Source organism: Thalassophryne amazonica, chromosome 15 (genome assembly GCF_902500255.1).
Source record: "Thalassophryne amazonica chromosome 15, fThaAma1.1, whole genome shotgun sequence".
NCBI classification, from domain to species: domain Eukaryota; kingdom Metazoa; phylum Chordata; class Actinopteri; order Batrachoidiformes; family Batrachoididae; genus Thalassophryne; species Thalassophryne amazonica.
In genome coordinates, this window is record NC_047117.1 from 18,870,243 (window position 1) to 18,891,539 (window position 21,297).

At 40.9% G+C, this 21,297-nt stretch overlaps 1 protein-coding gene across 3 annotated transcripts in view; it reads right to left on the reverse strand.

The window, feature by feature from the left end:
* Positions 1–940: 940 nt before the first annotated feature.
* tll1 (tolloid-like 1) overlaps positions 941–21,297 on the reverse strand; it is a 127,429-nt gene continuing 107,072 nt past the window's right edge. Inside the window, exons 17-22 of one of the 3 annotated variants that reach the window (XM_034188877.1) lie at positions 20,690–20,800; positions 13,078–13,203; positions 9,692–9,819; positions 4,933–5,146; positions 2,639–2,889; positions 941–2,559 (exon numbers count right to left, since the gene is read on the reverse strand). In XM_034188877.1, coding sequence (XP_034044768.1) covers positions 2,425–2,559; positions 2,639–2,889; positions 4,933–5,146; positions 9,692–9,819; positions 13,078–13,203; positions 20,690–20,800 — 965 coding nt within the window. In that variant the 3' untranslated portion in view covers positions 941–2,424. The remainder of the gene's footprint in view (positions 2,560–2,638; positions 2,890–4,932; positions 5,147–9,691; positions 9,820–13,077; positions 13,204–20,689; positions 20,801–21,297) is intronic. The other 2 variants (XM_034188876.1, XM_034188875.1) reach the window with 2 other exon arrangements.

Sequence of the window (21,297 nt, forward strand, 5' to 3'; positions counted from 1 at the left end):
TAAACACTACATGAACGAACTCCTTTCAAAAATGATTCAGTTTCGAAATGTGCAAAAAAATAAAAAATAAAAAAGAATTTGAGTCAGGGTTTTGAAACACACAAAACACTAAATGGAACAAATTCTTCAGAAATGAATTTACTAGCTCTTACAAAAGGCTTGAAACCAATTGTTTCAGAAAATTATTCAGTTCAAAAATTTAATTATTTACCATTTTGTTAACATGTTCCCTGTGTTTCAAATATTTGAAACACAGGGAACATGTTAACAAAATGGTTCATTGTTTAAAGCTACATGAAACACTAAATAAAACAACTGTTTTAGGAAATAATTCAGCTTCCAAATATTAAAAACCCCAAACTGCTTCACTTTTTTCAAATCCTCACAACAGAGTGAAGCAATTGCTCTACAAAATGATTCATTACATCAAATAATGATGAACAATTTCAAAATATGTAAAACACTATGATGGCATCTTGCTTCAAAAAACAGATCACTGTTTAAAGAAACATGCAACTGCATGAAAAAGCACTATTTTGAAATGACAAAAAACACAACTGCTTAAGGAACTGATGCACTGGATTCAGTGACTCAAGAAAAAAAAAACATTCACTGTTTCTAAATACTCAAAATACAATGTTCATGTCATCTGGGAGATGATGAAAATAGTTCAGAAAATGGTTCACTATTTTGAAATGCCTGAAACACTGAGTGAAAGAAATTAACTTGAACATGATTAATTTTGTGTACTTTAAACATGACAATGGTGAGTGAAACAATTGAAATTATTGTTTTCAATTTCTAAAAAACAAACAAACAACAACAAAAAATTAAAAGACGATGTTGATGACATCTGATGGACAGGGTAAACTCAATGGTCCAAAAAAAAAAAAAAAAGAAAAAAAAAAGTGTAAAAATCTGCATTGATGACACGTAATGATAAGTGTGGATTCCATGTTTCACAAACAGGTTGTTTTGAAATGCTTGGTACACTGAATGAAACAATTGCTCAAGAAAATGATTCATGCTGGATGTTGGAAACACTGGATTTGCTGTTTCAAAATGTTCAAAACACAATGAAACAGTTGCTTCAGAAAATGTTTCTCTGTTTTGAAAGACTATACTAAATGCACCGGCTGCTTCAGAAAATTATTGACTGTTTTGAAATGCTTGAAACAGTGAGTGAAACAGAAGCTCCAGGAAATGAGTCAGTGATTTCAAAGGCTGAGAACACCAAAAAACTGCACTGCATCACAATGAAACAATAATGACAGTTAGTGGAGAGTGTGGACCACGCACATGTAAACATGCACACAGGAGGAAAAAATGCACAAAAATGTAGGAGTGAATGCATGTTTGGTGACGTGTAAGCATGTATTCATATACATCTCCAAAAATAAAGCACAAACATGCACCACAAACACAGCCTCCATACAGACTACAGTTCTTGTTTTTGTTTGTTTGTTTGTTTGTTTTACAATAAATCCATTCACATTCTTCAAATGAAAAGAAAAAAACTTTAAATACACCCGTGCAGCAGCACAGGAGAGGTTCTCTGTCAGCGTGCAGTTTGGTTCTAAGGCGATATTGTAGTTCCACAGGACTAGTGCTGCTGATGCAGAGAGCTGTTTGCACGCTCTGTCTCCATCTGAAAAGTGATGAACGGTGTGTGGGGACTTTTTCTTTCTTTTTTTAGCACCATGGGAATCTCTCCTTCCACCAGAAGAATATTCCCTTCAAACTGCAAAAAAGACGTATCAGGGATGAAACAGGATATCCCTCTCTCTGTCGTGACATCACCAAAGTCTCTCCTCCTGTGTCTTTGCTACATGACGACAAAGTTTCACGCATCACAAGGCTGAACGTCATCACAGTTCATCACTGCCAGTTCATGTAAGAAAAAAAAAAGAAAAAAAAGATGAGCTGCACAAGCTTCGAGCAAAGCTTCATTGTTTGTTTATTCATACGATGGGTTTTAGGATAAGACTTTAGATGAATCCACCCGCGGCTGTTCTCACAACGCTTCCCAGGAGTCAAAGGCAATAAGAATGTTTTCTTTTAGTGTCTGTGGTGAAGCAGCATTTTGCACACATCAAGACTCACAGCAACTGCATGTTGTGTTTGGGAGATGTTCCTTAAAGCATCTGGATTTCTGATCCAGGTCAATCTTTCCATCATGTGAACAATGGCGTGTTGGTGTGCAGTAAATCTGTCGCTCCCCAAAACTTCTTTTTTTTCCACCGCAGCGGAACACAAAAGTTGCCGCAGCTCTGTCTCCCTCTGGTGGCCTGCAAACATTCACAACGCTAACCCTCGTCTTCGCGGGCAATGCGGGTGCGGGCCCGAGAAGGAAGCCAGGTTGCACTTTCAAGGTCAAGGCGGTGGGGCTGCACAGGGGTAAGAGGTCACCTGCTGCTTCTGAGGTCATTTCCTGGTGTGAAGGCTCTCCTGGAACTTGCTGCTCGTGTAGCGGATGTGGAAACCCTTCTTGCTGATAGTGTCATCGCTGTGGAAACGGATCATCATGGTGTGTGCGGGTGAGTAAATCTCCTCCCTTGGCTGGAAAAAGAAACACAGAGCAGGTTGTCACTTGACAGTCATCTACATGTGGCCAAGTGAAAGTTACTACTTGTCTTACCCCGGAACCGCAGAAGCGACCCAGCCGGTGCGAGTTGGCATCGTACCCATTGTACAGCTCGATGTAGTCATAACCGCAGTCAGCTTCCTCCTCCACCTCGAAGGTAATGAAGGTCAGCTCGATGCCGTAGCCCTGCTCGGCCATCAGCAGCCACTCGCAGTCGGTGTGACCGGGGTAGTTGTTGTCGCCGAACTGAGAGTGGGAGTAGAGGTTCTTCTGGCGAGCGTCAGCCTTCAAGCGACCGCCACACTCTGCACACACGGTGTCACATGTCAGTTACACCACTTTGATCTGGAAAACGTGCAAAACTGAAGTACCTGGCAGTTTTTTTTATTTATTTATTTATTTATTTTTTAAATTGTTTACTATGCATGCACTATTTACAACCACTAGAGGGCGTCATTAGTCTTACAAACGCGCTCAAGCTTGAGGACTGACATCTTTATGTCACATGGGCAAAGAAAACCCTGTAAAACAACGCTGATGTAGCTGAAACATAAAGTCTGACCAGTAAAAGCAGCGTTTGATGAATAAAAAGGTTCTGGGTCATTGGACTGACGAGGCCTCCAAATGGTTTGTTTTTGTCAAACCCATGCATGCACTTGGGGATTGATCACACAGACGTCATTATGTTTACTAAGTCAGTAGGTGTGTTGACTCAGAGTCCTTACTGACGTGCTTGAAAAGTGTAGGTGTGTGTAAATGCAATGATTTGTGCAGATCTTTAAGATTAAATGACCTTTTGGGCCACTTAGTTTGTTTAATGGTTTTGACCATCTAACAGAGTGCAGCTGTTGGTTTCTCTAGACAATATTACTTCCATCCATCAATTCATCCATTTTCTATATCTGCTTACTCCAATTAAGGGTCACAGGGGAGCTGGAGGGTATCCCAGCAGTCATAGGGCGTGAGGCAGGGTACACCCCGGATAGGACGTCAGTCTGTCGCAGGGCTCTAGATAATTTTCGTTAAATAAATAAAGAAATAATTTCGTGGCTGGATTGCATGTTACTTGTGTCTGGGAAGAGATGACTAAATTTTTGATGGCAATCTGGATCCAGCAAAAAAGTTATTTATTTATTTTTTTTAAAGTCTTTGCTTGAACGTCTTTTATAACTTAAGGTGTGTCGATCTGAGCAAACGTCCCATCAGACCTCAGAAGTAAAGCACAGTCAGTCCTGACTGGTGCTCTCTTGGAGATCTCTTCAGAACCCCGTGAGCTGTGAGCCTGCTTCTTGGTGCATTAATGGATGTATATCAGGAAGGGCATCCGGCATAAAAATTTGTGCTAAATCTCAATCTATACTGCATCTGCTCTGACACCAGCAGCCAAAAGCAAAAATAAAGAAATGGATATTTTAAGATACATCATTCCTTTGTTTCTTCTTAAAATCTCTATCTTATGATGTCATAAATATCTAATGGGGAGCAACAGAGGAAGACTTGCAATGGTGTTATTACCCTTGACTACAATTTTGATGGTAAAAGTTCCTTGATGTTTTTATACATATTCATGATTAAAATAGCTAAATTTCCTATGTTTCTGTGTAGGCTCTCAGTTGTCCAGGTGGTTTCCATAGTAGAGAAGCTTGAATCTTCGACTGGACTGGGTTGCTTGACGTGAGGACGTTTCGCTTCAAATCACAGAAGCTTCCTCAGCCAAAATTCTTTCTCTGGTAGTCTGACTTCTGTCTTGACTCTTGTAGAGAAGAATAAACCAGAAGCCAACAAAAGCTGGAGTTTTTTAACCTAACCAGACCCCACCTACCGAGAGGCTGACTGCTATAGGCTAGTGACTAAACATTAGCTCTAATTAGCACCTATTGTGCTCTAGTTAGCACTCTCTAGCACTAGGAGAGTGCTAACTAGTTGGTTAGCACTCTCCTAGTTGGTTAGGTTAAAAAACTCCAGCTTTTGTTGGCTTCTGGTTTATTCTTCTCTACAAGAGTCAAGACAGAAGTCAGACTACCAGAGCAAGAATTTTGGCTGAGGAAGCTTCTGTGATTTGAAGCAAAACGTCCTCACGTCAAGCAACCCAGTCCAGTCGAAGATTCAAGCTTCTCTACTAAATTTCCTATGCAATTTTTTTTTAAGTAATTCTTTTAACTTGAAAAAGGTTTGTCCTTGGTGATGACAGTAACACATTTTAGTATTAGTAGAAATGAGCTTGTAACTATATGCATTTCTATATAAATGCTTAAACGAACAAAGGTGGGGGCTGTGATTGGTGTTGTTGCAAAAACGAAGTGCTGCACACATAAAGTGAAATATAAACGCTGTTTCTCGTCACACACCTGTGGAGTGTGCGGCCTGGAAGCCCTTTCTTTGCACCGAGGCATCAGAAATGAAGCGAAGGTACATCCTGTTGCCTGTAGAGACCAGCGGCTCCGGGATCTTGCTGCCGCACAGCCGACCGAGGATGGCCGCAGTGTCACTGTCGCCGTCAAAGGACTCCAGATGATCATATGCACATTCCTGATGCTGCTCGATCTCAAACTCATTAAAGGTCTGCAAGGAGAGAGGCAGACACATCACTGAGTGACCTTTGACTCGTCACGGTGACCTTTGACTGAGGATCCCAGTGTGGCTTGTAAACAGCAGGTCTGTGGATCAGCAGGTAACAGACGCTGTTGACGCCTCTGACCACAAGGCACCAAAAATTTTTCAATGTTTCCAGTAATGGAGTGATTTTGTATTTTGGCCAATATGTACTTGGCCAGAAATAAAGCTGTTTACTCCTGAAAGTGACAGAGAAAGCAGAGTTCAGAGTTCTGGTCTCCTTATGTGCTGTACCTCAGTGTGTCCTGATTCTTAATCTAATCAACCTGCAGAGTTGCTTCCAGCTGAGTTGTGGCAGCTGTCTGCTCGTCATGTGTTTGGATGTTCAGCGGCTCGCAGAATGCCAGCGTAAGGATGTTAATGACGGGGAGGGGAAGCCTTTGATTTTTGCGAGATGATGATTTCCAGATGTGTGTGTTTGTCGACATCAGTTTGTCCATCTGTTCATTAACATGTAAAGGTCTGTTGGTATGTGTGACATATCTTATTAAATTTTCAACAGCGTTTGACAAAAATGACGGTATCACCCCACGTGCTCATTTAGATTTGTTACTTCTTAGAAGATACACAAATCAAGCACATTTGTTCATTTTCAGTGGCTTATCCTGGTCCAGGTCACCGTGGCAGCAAAGCAAGCACCTCATCCCACACTTGCCTATCCTCGGCCAAGTCCTGTAACTCTTCCCAAGGGATCCCAAGGTGTACCTAAGCCAAAAGGGAAATGTCATCTTTCCAGCGGATCATAGGTCTTCCCCAGTTGGATGTACCTGGAATACCTCCCTACTAGGGAGAGGACCAGGGGACATCCTCACCAGATGCCTGAACCACATCAACTGGCTCTTTTGATGCAAACAAGCAGTGGCTCAACTCTGAGTTCCTCCTGGATAGTTGAGCTCACCCTATCCAGGACAGAGGACTCTCATTTCTGCCACTTTTATCTGTGATCTTATCCTTTCAGTCATTATCCAAAGTTCATGACCATAGGTGAGGATAGGAGCGTAAATCGACTGGTAAATTCTTCACCACGTCGGTGTGGTACAGCATCCATAAGATTTCAGATGCTGCCCCAATCTGTCTATTGATCCCACTCTCCATCTTAACCCAACTCATAAACAAGACCCAAGAAACCTTGAAGAAGGTGTTTGTTATGGACAGTCCATGATGTATTCAGATCAGGGGAGCCATTCCTCTCAATCATTCCCCTCCAAGTTTCTCCATTGTTGCCCACGTGAGCATTGAAGTCCACCAGTAGAACTAAAGAGTCTCCAGAAGGAACCTTTTCCAGGATCCTACTCAGAGCCTCCAAGAAGTCTGGATACTCTGAACTGCTGTTTGGTGCATATGCACAAACAACATATGACAAGACATTTTTTTGTTCCATGGCTGAACATTCCAGCTTCATGAAACAAACTCCTGTACCACTGGCAGCAAATCAAGTCCAGAGCATGATGCCACCACCACCATACTTGACCTTTCCTCCTTCAAACATACATCTTGTTATTGTGGCCAAATAGCATAATCATTGTCTCGTCTAACCCATAAAACGTTTCTCCAGGAGGCAGTTGGCTTGTCCATGTGGGCAGCTGCAAATTTTAATCGAGCTTGAAGGTGTTGATTTTGGAACAGCAGCTTCTTTCTTGGTCAGCAACCTCTTAGTCCAGGCTGATGTAAAACTCACTTCACTGTGGACAGTGACGTTGGTGTTCCAGCAGTTTCCAGTTCATGGCAGGAATGAGCCTTGGTGGTTCTTGGGTTCTTCCTGAAGATGCTAACCAATCTGCTTTCATTTGAAGGTGACAGTTTGGGTCTTCCTTGGCAAAGCGGTGACACACCTGACTAACTTGTACTTATGTACATTTGTTTCAACTGATGATCTTGGACTCCGCAGTTTCTTAGAAATCTTGAGACCTTCTCAACTTGGTTGAAATCTACAGTTCTCCTTCTTAAATCTTCACTGAGATCTTTGAACTTTCCCATTCCATTGGTCAGGACAATGAGTGATGTCAAACACATCCTTTTTCATGCTGGCAAAGAGAAACTACCAGTTGTAGTAAATCATGATCACTAATGAGCTCTAAATAGGCCTCGTCCTTGTCACATTAAAAGACATTTGTGCCTGTATTAACTTAGACCCTGTGTGGATGAGAGAAGATCTAAAATAAATTCACATTTGTGCACCCAATTCTTGCTTTTTAAAAATCATTAACGATGTACACTGTATGATCATTCCACCCTCAAAAAAGAACAGTTCAACAACTTCATTAAAAGCCCAAAATTACCATGACGTTCATCACTATGATCAGTGTATACTGTAAAAAAGTTGACCAATGTTTACTCAAAAAAATTGTGGCAACAAAGTGACACACAATAAATTGAATAGATTTTAAGTTCTTCAAATTTGATTAATAAGTATTGAATACATTAACTAAACCTAACCAAAAAATTAAGTAAATGTTAATAAAAGCAACAGTTGAAATATGTTGGATTTAATCAAAATTGTAGAACTTAGAATCTATTCAATTATATCAATCAATCACCACTGTGGATGCAGACAGCATCCTGAATAACAAATGCAACACACATGCAGAACACACACACACATGCACACCGTGGTTAATTTGTCTGGGGGTATTTTACATGATATTGTACATGCAAACATTAAATGTGCAAAAGGTCAACATGCCGATGCAGCTGATGACATAATGGTTTGGGTTACATAATCAGTAGAAACAGATTACAAAAAAAAGAGGAAGAATGATGTGTGATGACTGATGAGAACCTGCAGTGACCTCAGCTCACCTGGAGGACAAAATCAGGATGCTCAGCAAAGGGCAACAGACTGATGCACAGCTGAATCACTCACTCACTCATTCACAAGATATTTGGGAAACAACATGATTGTGCTGATGATCACATAAAATATGTTTCAGAAGTAAATAAAAGCAAAGCAGAGGTCATAATTTCTGTTGAACACACGTAAAGTGGAAATAACAGACTGCATTCCACCAGGGGGCGAAAGTGCACTATACCTCTGTGGCTTCATGGGAAAGTGCTATTATTATTGTATTTCTAAATGAAGTTTTCAATTTCTTAAGGATTTTCCACAATGTTTTACTCTTTTTTTATGTGCACAGTAATGTACAGTTTGATGGAAAAACACTGCTTGTTAGAAAAAAACCTACACACAATATAGCTTAATTCTTTCTGCTTCCTCAAAGTTGTTTATAGCCCAAAGTAGCTGATTTTTAAAAGTTAACTAATTACAAGTATTAATTGCAGACCAATCAATGCAACTGATATTTGAATAATAATAATAATAATAATAATAATAATACAAATGCAGCTAAAAGTGTCAATGGCAGCATCTTAACCAGGTGCACTGAACTGATGCTGCCTTCTCTGGTTGCTGGATTTTTCAGGACACTCATGTAATGGTTTTCTTTAAAGCTTTCTGTGTTTAAAGGTCCTATGAATGATTTTTCTTCCACAAGATGTCACACTTGCACCATACTTCAGAACATATTCAAAGTTTTCCCCTCAGCCACTCCTCTTCAACCCTCCCTCCTCTGTGCTGAGCAAAACGTTTTCCATTAGGTTTTACCTTTATTTCATATTTAACTTTTGTTCATGTCAATTTTACTGTAGTATGATGCAGTAATGAGCTCCTTGTATGTACAAGAAGACGGTATGGTGTTCCTGAATATTGCAAGCTAGCACTTTAAATCAAATACACCCGTGGGTGCACACATGAGCACAATAAACTGGGTACTTAAACAAAGTGGGTGCGTGCAGTGACAATAACAATGGCATAAGTTGGAAACCAGCAGTGACTCTTGTGTTGTACTGTGGTGAAGGTTTGGGCCCGATGTGCCTGAGGTAACATACTGTCGCCGCTGAGCTCATCCTTCTCTCTTCAAACGGGCTGTGCTAATCAGATTCAGAATTTTTCCATCCTAAATTGCCTTTAATCCCAAATGCACATGCCAAGATATCTTCTTTCCTGAGACATTTGGAATCCTGGGAAACCTCACTCACCTGAGACACTCGAGGAAACGTCTTTGTTCAAACTGTGGTGGAACTCAAGTTTGACCTTAGAACTGTTAATGTATACACACAATCATGCTCTGAAACAGCGAAGAAGGCAATCGCTGAGAACACATAAACACCCACACACACACGTGTGTGATCTGTATGACCACACACACACACACACACACACACACACACACACACACACACACACACACACACACACACACACACACACACACACACACACACACACAGACACAGGGACACAGATGGCTGTTTGCCCAAGGCTTCATTCTAACGCATGAGCACACACGTGTGCATTTCTTTCTTTTCCATTCACATTTGGGTTTCATAAGCAGAACAAGTGAAAGAACAGCAGCTGGGGGGGAAGGTCCAAAAAGAAAAAGTGCGCTGCACAGTGGCAGAAACATGTGCAGTATGTTTGATCACATGCACACTTACTATCTTGACTCTGTGTCCCGGCGTGGCGGTGATGTCCCACGTGCACTCCTTACGGCTGGGATACTTATCCGGCCAGTTCGGGCTGCTCAGGGTTCCACTGGGGCTATGGATCTTATGCTCACACTCAGCTGGACACACACATACGCACACGCACACACGCACAACAGGCAGGAAGTTAAAATCATGGCTGCACAGGAAAAAGGTCAGAGGAAATGTATAAGGAACAGGAAGGCGAGAAATGAGAGAACCAAGAGAGGGAAAAGATTTCAAAGAAGCACATCCTGATCACAAGTTCAGTGTAAATTCCACATGAATTCATTTGTGTGCACAAACACCCGGCAACAGCACACCGACTGGCCTTCACACAGCTGCACTATGTGGTCAACTATCAACACAGCGTCAAACAAATGAAGGAAAATAAAATCCATTTGCACAGAATACAGTGGTATACATGTTAACAACATGTCACCAACAAAAAGGTTTAAACACAGTATTGTATTTACACGCCTGAGTGGTTACTCTGTAAGTGAGAATTTCTGATAATTTCAGTTTTCTGATTATTTTTTTTTTTCTGCCAAACCCCCTTTGGAAACCAAATATTTTCTTTAAATTAATCAAATTCTAACAATATTTTAAAAATGTTAGTAGAAACTGTCAAATTCAGTTCATATATGTTATTGAAATAACATCAGCTACGATAAGTGCAATACTTTATATTGTAGTGGATGTTAAACCTCCTGCACTGAAAAAAGTGAAACACAGTGCACTTCATTCAAAGTACTTATTTACATTGGTCTAATGGAAAATTGTGGTTTCCAGTTTAAATCTGCTGGAATCACTTTACAAAATCATAAATATACATTGTGAGAAACTAAAAAAAAATTAGCTGTAACAAATTACATCAATTTGTTTAAGTTGATCCAAAGTATCTTTTTTTTTTTTTTTCAGTGTGTGGTGGTTCTGAGCAAAATGGGAGCAGCACAACAAAATCTTCATCTTCAAATTCAATTCAATCAGAATTCAATGTACAATAAGTAACAACTATATTTAAATTCTACAGAAATAATTAGTTTAATAACAGCTTGATAGTGTTAATTTAGAAAACAAAAATGCTGCAGGATTCTCTCTCTCTCTCTCTCTCTCTCTCTCTCTCTCTCTCTCTCTCTCTCTCTCTCTCTCTCTCTCTCTCTCTCTCTATATATTTCCTTGATAATGTTAATGTAAAACCTACAGGTTGTTCTGTAAAGGTATTTAGACACTGTTTTGCCAGGCGACTAAAGTAAAGTTTATATTCATGCATCAAGTTACAGCACACGTCCAAAACAAATGTCTGTCTGCATCATGCTCACATGCACATTTGTACATAAATACACACAGAATCTGTTGTGATGAGAGTTTGGATATGCATGAGGTTACTGGGTCAGGCTTAGTAATGCACACACATAAACACAACTTTCAAGTTTCCAGATGTTTGAAACACGAGTCGTTTTACGAGCGACTCAGGAAGGTTTCATTGAGGGGTGCACTGATGTGGTATGTGTACGCACTCAAAAGGTCAACATCAAAGAGCGGAGGACGGTATAATTCAACAGTTCTGAGGGGGATGTATGTAAATGAGGCTGTACAAATAGAAATAATATTTTCTGTCAATATGAAATAATTGTCTTTCTCCTACAGACAAGCAAAGAAACGTTACACTGAACACAGCTTGGATGACAGACTGAAAAATGTGATTTTTGGTCTATTTAGCTAAATCATTTTTCATGCATATGCAAATGTTAGATTAATTACATTGTAGATATTTTGTATTTGCAAAACTGCTCTGCCTCAAATGCTATATTGTTATCCACATTTGTTTCATTAGTTTGATGACTTAAGTTATTAAAGCTACACTGTGTATGATTTAGTGTCATCTAGTTGTGAAGTTGCAGATTGCAGCAAGCCATAGCCAGTTATGGTTTTGTTTCCCTTCACGTTTCTGCTTCTTTGGCAGCCGGTAATTCATGCTTCTTTGTCTTCTCTTGTGATAAGGAACATGCATAAAAAGTAAGTCCCTTCAGCAGCTCCCTTGGTTTACACTCGGGGTCGTCACAGCAAATCTGAGGTGGATTTGCATGTTGAATTGGCACAGGTTTTACGCCGGATGCCCTTCCTGACGCAACTCCACATTAATTGGAGAAATGTGGCAAAGGTGGGGTTTAAACCGGGAACCTTCTGCACTGAAACCAAGTGCACTAACCAAAAAAAAATAAAAAATTAAGGTTCTCAAACATTTGCTTGCACTAGCAACCAGTACACAGTAATATATTCCTTTTCTTTTACTGCAGTCTTTTGACCAAAGTGCAAAAGACGGAGTAAGTATGTCTCTTTTGAGCAATTTTATCAGCATGGTAGTGCAACATGGCGGCCTCCGTGAGGGGGCCCACTTCCACACAGATATGAAGGGTTCATTTTAAGCTCATGAAAACACATCAGTTCGTTGTTGCAGGTAATTATACACTAATGAATGGATGGCTATAAATGCTGTTTCCACAGAACTTGATATCAAGTCCAAGAAATCTTGAGGAAGATCTAGATACAAGTTGTGGGCGCCAATATACTCTATAAGAAGATTTCAGAATTACAAATTTGGGAGTGTTACTAGAAGTAATTTCCACAAAACTTGTGGAAAATATTAGGTGTCGTCTTGAACTGTTACCGTTCAAGGTGGAGCCAGGTAAACAGGACATTACTAGTGAAAATGTTGAGCCTGCTCTGGAATAGATAAGAATGACATGACAACATATTTACCCCACTCATGACTGTTGCTAAATTTGTAAAAACGTCATAAACTTTTGGATCTTTCTGGACAGATTTCAGTCACCGTCCTCCATATCATTTCTAATATTTTCATTGACTCAGCTTGACATAATGTGCTACCACAGTAGCGTGGTGGTGCCACAGTTAGCACTGTCACCTCACAGCAAGGTAGTTTTGGGTTCAAACCCTCCAATTTTCAGTAGTGCAGTTCTCTCTGCGTGTGCTTCCTCCCACCATTAAAATGTGCATGTTAGGTTTGTTCTCTTTAGCGATCTGGCACAAAAGCCTGTGCCAAATCAATATGTCGATCCATGCCACACCTGCTGTGGCCACTCAAAGTGGACAGGAGCAGAAAGAAGTTAAAAATTATGTACTACTCAGTGAGGCCCTCATGCTGCTGAAACAGTTCTGTTTAAGTGATGATTTAATTAAATAAACTAATCTCAAATCAAATTTCTCAAACAGAAGCAGTGGTATAGGTTTACAGACTCAAGCCCATAGGATGGATGATGTGTGTTTTTATTAATGTGTGTGTGTTTGTGTGTGTGCATATATTTTTTTCCAGTGTATGCGTCGGTAAAACCCACCTTCCTTACAGTCATGTTTGTTCTCGTGCAGCACAAAGCCGTGACGGCACTGACACATGTACGAACCCACAGTGTTGACACACTCGTGCTGGCAGCCGCCGTTGTCCTTGTTGCACTCATCCTTGTCTGCAAGAGAGGACATGCACATGCAACACATCAGTCACATGTGAAGGAACGGAGAAAGGTGAAAGTCACAGAGAAGGAAGTTAAGCAGCCGAGAGGAAGGCTGAGAACTTTCAGATGGGGTTTTCCAAAAAAAATAAAAGGACAAGACAAGACGGGAAAGGACGGGAGAAACAGAGCAGAAGTGGAGAAACAAACACAACATGATGACCAGAAGGAAATCAAAGGCGGAAGGTAAGGTCAGTGAAGACAAATGGTGCAGAACAAATAAAGGAAAGTGACAACTGGCAAAGAAAAATAACTATCCAGTGGCCTTTCACCACAAAAATGTCCAGGACAAAGCCTGCAACACACAGTGCATCAGTCTACTGTCAGCTTAGCTTAATCCAGGGGTGAGAGTTACAGTTTAACAAGATGGTCAAAGAACATTTTGGCCACATGTCCACATAGCTTTTTTTTTTTTTCCTGCACACCAGCATCTTTTTTTAATTGCTCTAAATGATAACAGGGCATATGCAGCAGCATGCAGTCACCTCCAGAAAAATCGCCAAACCTGGCATCATTTTTCATAACAGTCCTCAGTTTTCATTTTATTTTATTTTATTTTATGTTGGTGCGGCCACACAGGGCACTTTTATGTTGAAAATCCCTGAAATTTTCTGAAAGATACTGTGGTGTCACTGCAGCGCCTTTTCAGGCAACCAGGAGTTGAGGTTTATTGTTGCTGATTTGTCACTCAAAGCTTATCACAATGGTGCAAAACAAACAAACAAACAAACAACTCTATGATACCAGTAGAGCTGTGCAAAATTTAAAATTTTAGACTTGAAACTCTGTATCCTGTTTACTCCGTCAGTTCAAAATTCCATTGAAATTCAAGAACTGAATTGGAATTCAAGAGTCATTTTCAATTCAGATTGAAAGACTGTTCGACAGACACTTGGTTCTTACTGAGGGTGAGTACTTTTTACCACCATATATTTATAAGATAGTTGGTCGCTGTTTATTGTTATCATAGAAACATTTCCTATGTGCAAACTTTTTCCCCACAGAAACCGCTGTGATGAAGCCCTTCTGAATGCTCCCTCAGTGATTTTCTACAAGAAACAACAACATAAAACTGTACTCTATAGCAAAAAACCCACAAAACAAACAAACAAACAAAACAAAACTCTACAGTCAACTTTAGACCAGGTTTTGGTGGTCTATAGTGCAATGATTTTTTACTGCCTCATGATAGTAATCCACCAATATTACATCTGAACATTGGTATTTAAAGAACATGGGCGGTGAGCATGAAAATGACAAGTGCATCAGTTGGAAACTCACAATGACACTTGTGCCACGCTGTGCACTGTGTCACAGCCATCTGGAAGATGGCCCCCCAAAAAATCATTTAAAAACAGACATCAAGAAGAATTCAGGCAATTAGAGCATTCCAGGCTCATTCCTGGTGCTGGCCTATAAAACAGCTTGAGGGTCAACGTTATGGTTGCTCTGTGGTCTGATACAGACCGCTGTTTTACAACCTATCAAGCACCTGTTTTCAGATCAGTCGAGCCAAATCTATAATGTCTCTTTCAGAATGATGTCAAAACCAGCTGAATGGAAACTCCAACAAAAGCTTTTCTCCTTGAAGTCTCGCATCACACTGAGACTGAGTTGAGTTTAATTCTGCAAACCGACCTTCATGCTAATGAAAGACACTGACTTTGGCACCAAACATGTCTGATGCCCACAACACAGGCTGAAGAAGGTCCAGGGGCCTCATGTACAAAGACTTGTGTGGACTTTCTACTAAAGTTGACGTACGCCAAAACCCTGAATCTGGCGTAAGCACAAATATATTCAGATGTATGAAAGTGTGCGTAGGTATGAATTCATGCACGTTCGGTTGTACGTCCCACTGAACATGGAATTGAGCGTGAAACCAAACTCCCTGGCCATGCCATATTTAAATATACAATTTCATGTAAATAGGCCCTTTGAGCAGTGATTCCCCACAACGTCACATCAGACAACATGAACACAGGAAAGAAATTATACTATAGATGACTGGAAATGACGTGGAGACACGCAGGCACAGTTTATACCTGCCTGATGCACATTTGCACATCACATATGATTTGAACACTGATGGAAAGAAAATGTTTCCTATTAAGAGAAATAAATTCATCATGTGATGGCGCCTTTACAGCAAATGTGTGCAGTTAATAGCTCTGATTACATTCAGGAAACCGCTCTGCTGCAAAATGTGCTTAATGTTGGAATGTACCTGAATGACAGTCAAATGATTGCGTTCCACACAGCTGGTAGCTCGGAGCAAGGTTGACTGGCACACTCTGACTGATCAGCCAGCTCATGCTGATGCCCTGGACGCCAGCGTGGTTAGCACCTGTGTGCACACAGACAACCCCTGGGCCCACATCTTATTGCGCTCTGGGCCGGCCACAGTTCTGTGCGCATCTCCAGTAACAGTGGCCTTGGTAATCGACACTGCTTTATGAGCCAGTTATCCTCATTTGGAAGTAAATCCTTGCATTCCCTGAATACATGCTCACGTCAGATTGCACAATTTGCAAGGTCCTCTGATGCTAAAGCAGCCGCTGTTAGTGCCATTTTGCACGTGTTTTTATATCCACACATATAATTGCAAACACGTGGGTGTGTTAAATGTTCATCAGTGCGTCTCTGATGTGCACATCACTCTGATGACTTCTTGTTTTCACATTAATGGCTCCCTGCCTCACCTGGACATGTCGGCGGTGGCACAATAACTGTAGAAACGTATGTATGCCAGCCAGGATTTTTGTTTCATGCAACGCACATTTCCACGCTCATGTCACTTGATACATATGCACGTGGATGTGGAGACGGGCGTATGCCAGGTTTTTGTGTGCACGCACTCTTTGTACATGAGGCCCCAGATGGCCCAATAATTACCACATTAGGTTTTTTCCATAACAGATTTCAACCACATTCATACTATATATGATGTTGGACATGGTGTGTATCTGATTGGGCAGCGAGTAAGATCAAGTCGGCTTTGTGGTACAGATTTGGACAGAACTGCTCAAATATCTTGGCTGGACACAACCACACATTATGGCATGGTGTCAAAGATGTACGAGGCTGATGTTATGCTCACTGAGTGCCCATTCTAATTCTGAAGTGAGCCAGTCTGCAGAATGACGACTTTTACTTTTGGTTCTGTAATATGTTTTGATACTAATAATTTTGTACTTTTACATAATTATTTTTTTTCAATGCAAGACTTTTACTTGCATCTGACTATTTCTAGTTTGGTATTAGGGCTTTTACTTCATTAAAAATCTGGGTACTAACTTTTCTTCCACCACTGATGGTAAGAGAGGCCACAGGTGTTACCAAAGAAATAAATAATGTAATAAATAATAACAAGATATTAAATAAAATTTAAAAAACACAATAAAAGGCTTTAATGAGACTGCAGTGTAAAAATGCTGTTGTTGACGGTTGTAAATGTAAAAATTCCCACCTCAGTGTAATCAGTGTATTGGCTGATTATTAATAATTCCATTAATTCAGTGGGGACAGCCCACTGACGGCGTGAACGACCCTGCCTGGGGTGCTGACTCCTGTGTGGACTTCTCATCTTCTTTATATTATTACTTTTTTTTTATTTTATATTTTCTGTTTCTTCAGCTTTGTAAAACTTTGCAAAACCTTGTAATTGTTAGAATGGCCAAAGCAGTGGGTCACCCCTTTGAGTCTGGTCTGCTTAAGGTTTCTTCCTCAATATCTTCAGAGGGAGTGTTTCCTAACCCCTTTAGCCTATGTGCTTACTCTAGGGGTTGGTAAGGTCAGACCTTACTTGTGTGAAGCACCTTGAGGCAGTTTTGTTGTGATTTGGCGCTATATATACTAAAAAGAAAATTGAATTGATTTGTATTCCATAGTCATATATGCTGGACTGTTCAAGGTTTAGGATTTAGCAACTTAACCATTTACCATAATATAGATGATATATACTTTTCAAATGATTTGTGACATTACTTATAGGTTTCACCATAAAGAGATGAAGTGATGAAGAGAGGGCATGGGCAAGACTGGTGTGACTGGAGTTACAAAACAAACTAGATCTAACAAACTAATCTTAGTTCTGGTGCTTTACTAATGCAATTTTTTTTGCGTACTGGGTGGTGGGTTTCATAATGGCGTAGATGCAGGTATTAAAAATTATGACCAATATATGACCTCACAGTAACTGTGGAGGTAATCTCACCAAGCTCTTGACAGCTGATAATTTTTCTGCGAGATTGATAACATAATCAATTCCTTCAACTTCATCAAGATGGATCCAAGATCCAAGATGGATTTGCATGTTGTTTTTGCAGATGTTTTACACTGGATGCCCTTCTTGATGCAACTCCACATGACATGGAGAATGCGCGGAGGTGGTCTTAAACTGGGGAACCTTCTGCTCTGGAAACAAGTGCACTAACTGCTTGGCCACCATGCCTGTCCATAACTGTGCTAATGTACAGTTTAAATAATTTCACTTTTAAAGCCCCTTTTACACCAGGCCCAAAGTAAAGTTGCGTACCGATTACGCCGAATTATGCAGCTCTATGCCAGGTTTTTGCTCTCCTACGCTGCAGTATGCTGAGGGGTACATGAGGCGGACGCAAAAATTAAACATGTTTAATGTTTTTGGCTAAGAGCACTGGACGCTGAAAGTACGCACTTACAAGCAAGTCTACACAACACTCCACTACTATACATAAATCTACACAACACTGCACTACTGTACACCCAGCTTCGCATTTCTGTACAAACCCTACGCCAGGGCGGAAAAATCTTTTAGGCTTTTTATCAGTGCATACCACCATTAATAGATTTTAGCCATCCTGCTGGACTTTGCTGCACTGAGGCTTCAAACCATGGAAGCGTGGATATGAAGCTGAAGGAGGGAAGCAGTGTGCTGTTTACATGTCATCACAAGCAGGAGACTAATGTTTAATGAAGAGACATCTGATTACATGAGACATCGAGTCTCACTTCAACACTCAAGCTTGTGAATCAAACCAGATCTGCTTTTAATGAAACACTAAATCCACCTCTGCACTCTGTCTGCCTGGCTGTCTGAGCATCTCTCTCTCTCTCTCTCTCTGTCACAGTGCATGTCTGCCGTGGTATTACGGTGCTATTGAGGGCTCAGTCTCACCCTATCAGTGGCTAAGAAGCTTTACGGTTGATGCTGCACAATGGTCATCGTAGCTGTCTTCAGGTCAGGCACACCGTGTCCACGCTCACACACACAGGTACATGTGGGAGGATGAGAGGAAATCCATTACAACCAACCACCTGACCACACTGTGCTCTGCAGGTACTTCAACTCAGACAACCTTATCAGGAAGCAGTCTCCAAATGCCCAAATGAAGCTGCCCTTTTAAGATCAGCAGTTGTGCAATTTCTGTTTGAGTTAAATGTTAGAAGAGCAGAAAACGGGAACCATAGATCTTATCATCCAGGCGACGGATGACATTCAACAAATCGATCCCTGCAAAAAGTGAGGAATATTTGTTGTCGAGCAGGAACGTAGGGATCGTAACTTTTCCCAGATTCCATAGTCAAGTGTGATATAACAAAAATAAAAATTGATTCAAGAATATATCGTGATGAGTTTTTAAAGGCAATCCCTGAATCTCAGTCATCATTGTAGTCGTGACAATACCTCAGTGGCGAGGAAGACAGTCTCTCTCACCAAAAGAGAATGTAGTACATTCACAATTTAGATTAGTACGCCAATACCATCTACCCATGTGTACCGTGCAAATCTGTATTTTGCAATGGTTCAGAATACTTAATGTATATTTGTTATATATACTCAACAAAAATATAAACGCAACACTGTTGGTTTTGCTCCAATTTTGTATGAGATGAACTCAAAGATCTAAAACTTTTTCCACATACACAATATCACCATTTCCCTCAAATATTGTTCACAAACCAGTCTAAATCTGTGATAGTGAGCACTTCTCCTTTGCTGAAATAATCCATCCCACCTCACAGGTGTGCCATATCAAGATGCTGATTAGACACCATGATTAGTGCACAGGTGTGCCTTAGACTGCCCACAATAAAAGGCCACTCTGAAAGGTGCAGTTTTGTTTTATTGGGGGGGGGGGGGGGGATACCAGTCAGTATCTGGTGTGACCACCATTTGCCTCATGCAGTGCAACACATCTCCTTCGCATCATCCGTGAAGAGAACACCTCTCCAACGTGCCAAACGCCAGCGAATGTGAGCATTTGCCCACTCAAGTCGGTTACGACGACGAACTGGAGTCAGGTCGAGACCCCGATGAGGACGGTGAGCATGCAGATGAGCTTCCCTGAGACGGTTTCTGACAGTTTGTGCAGAAATTCTTTGGTTATGCAAACCGATTGTTTCAGCAGCTGTCCGAGTGGCTGGTCTCAGACGATCTTGGAGGTGAACATGCTGGATGTGGAGGTCCTGGGCTGGTGTGGTTACACGTGGTCTGCAGTTGTGAGGCTGGTTGGATGTACTGCCAAATTCTCTGAAACGACTTTGGAGACGGCTTATGGTAGAGAAATGAACATTCAATACACGAGCAACAGCTCTGGTTGACATTCCTGCTGTCAGCATGCCAATTGCACGCTCCCTCAAATCTTGCGACATCTGTGGCATTGTGCTGTGTGATAAAACTGCACCTTTCAGAGTGGCCTTTTATTGTGGGCAGTCTAAGGCACACCTGTGCAGTAATCATGGTGTCTAATCAGCATCTTGGTATGGCACACCTGTGAGGTGGGATGGATTATCTCAGCAAAGGAGAAGTGCTCACTATCACAGATTTAGACTGGTTTGTGAACAATATTTGAGAGAAATGGTGATATTGTGTATGTGGAAAAAGTTTTAGATCTTTGAGTCCATCTCATACAAAATGGGAGCAAAACCAAAAGTGTTGCATTTATATTTTTGTTGAGCGGTCTTGTTTTCACATATGTCCCCTATCCTCTTTGAATTTTCTTGAGAAGCTCTTCATTGGTTGCGAGGCTCCATTGGTACACTATGGAGGTAGTAGATCATCTAGGTACTGTTTGACTACTGCTACTACTAACTACTAAAATTTTACAGCAGCTCCATCTAACAATCATAAATTATAAAATGAGTAAGAGTTCTGCATTTTTAGCATTCTGTGTAATTAAAACTCCAGATCTGCAAATAACTATGGCTATTATTATAATGTGTGTCTACCAATGGTGCATTCATTTCTGAAATGTAAATTGCAAAAACACCATACGGTGAAGGTTACCATGTAGCTGAGTGCAGGGGGTGAGATAAGGAATCAGGCCACAGAACAAAATTCCCTCCACAGATGGATGAAGCAAGTACTGATCCACACAATTAGTACAGGATCTGTCCATTCCCTCGTGTCATACAGTAGACCAGAACAATCAGGCATGCCAGTTGGAGGTCACATTACCTCTGACCTTTTGTGGGATTGCCAGCTTGCTGTTGATGCGGCCACGAGCGGGTCTTATGTCCCGACAGGACTCAAAAATAAACAAACGAACAAGACACAGGACCAGCCAGTCTGAGGGAGATAGGATAGGGTGCAGGATGGTGTAGGGACGCCTTATGGACGTCCTTGGAGATGCAGCATGACAAACACAGGACACATACAGGAAATAAACAGCCTATGCACAGACATGCAAATAAAGAAGAAAAGTGAACAAAATGGAAATTTAGGTGAACATATACCAGGGTGAGCCACTAGAGGGCAATAGGGCTCTGCCTCTTCTAAGAAAAACATATTTTCATTACAAACCTTCAATTAAAAAAAAAAGATGAAAAATGATTCTTTGGAAAAACTTTTCACAAAACAGCAGCTCTCAGTTGTTTAGCTTCTTTTTGTAACTCCACAGTGACAGCAATGATTTCTTAACCTGAACATCAGGCGCTGATTGGCTGAATGCTCCAACATCATCATCATTGCAACCTTGCTGTCACACAAGCATGGAGATGTTTGAGAAGAAAAATATTTTGGCTGAAGCAAGACTTCACCAAGTATCATACAGTTTAAAACAAAAC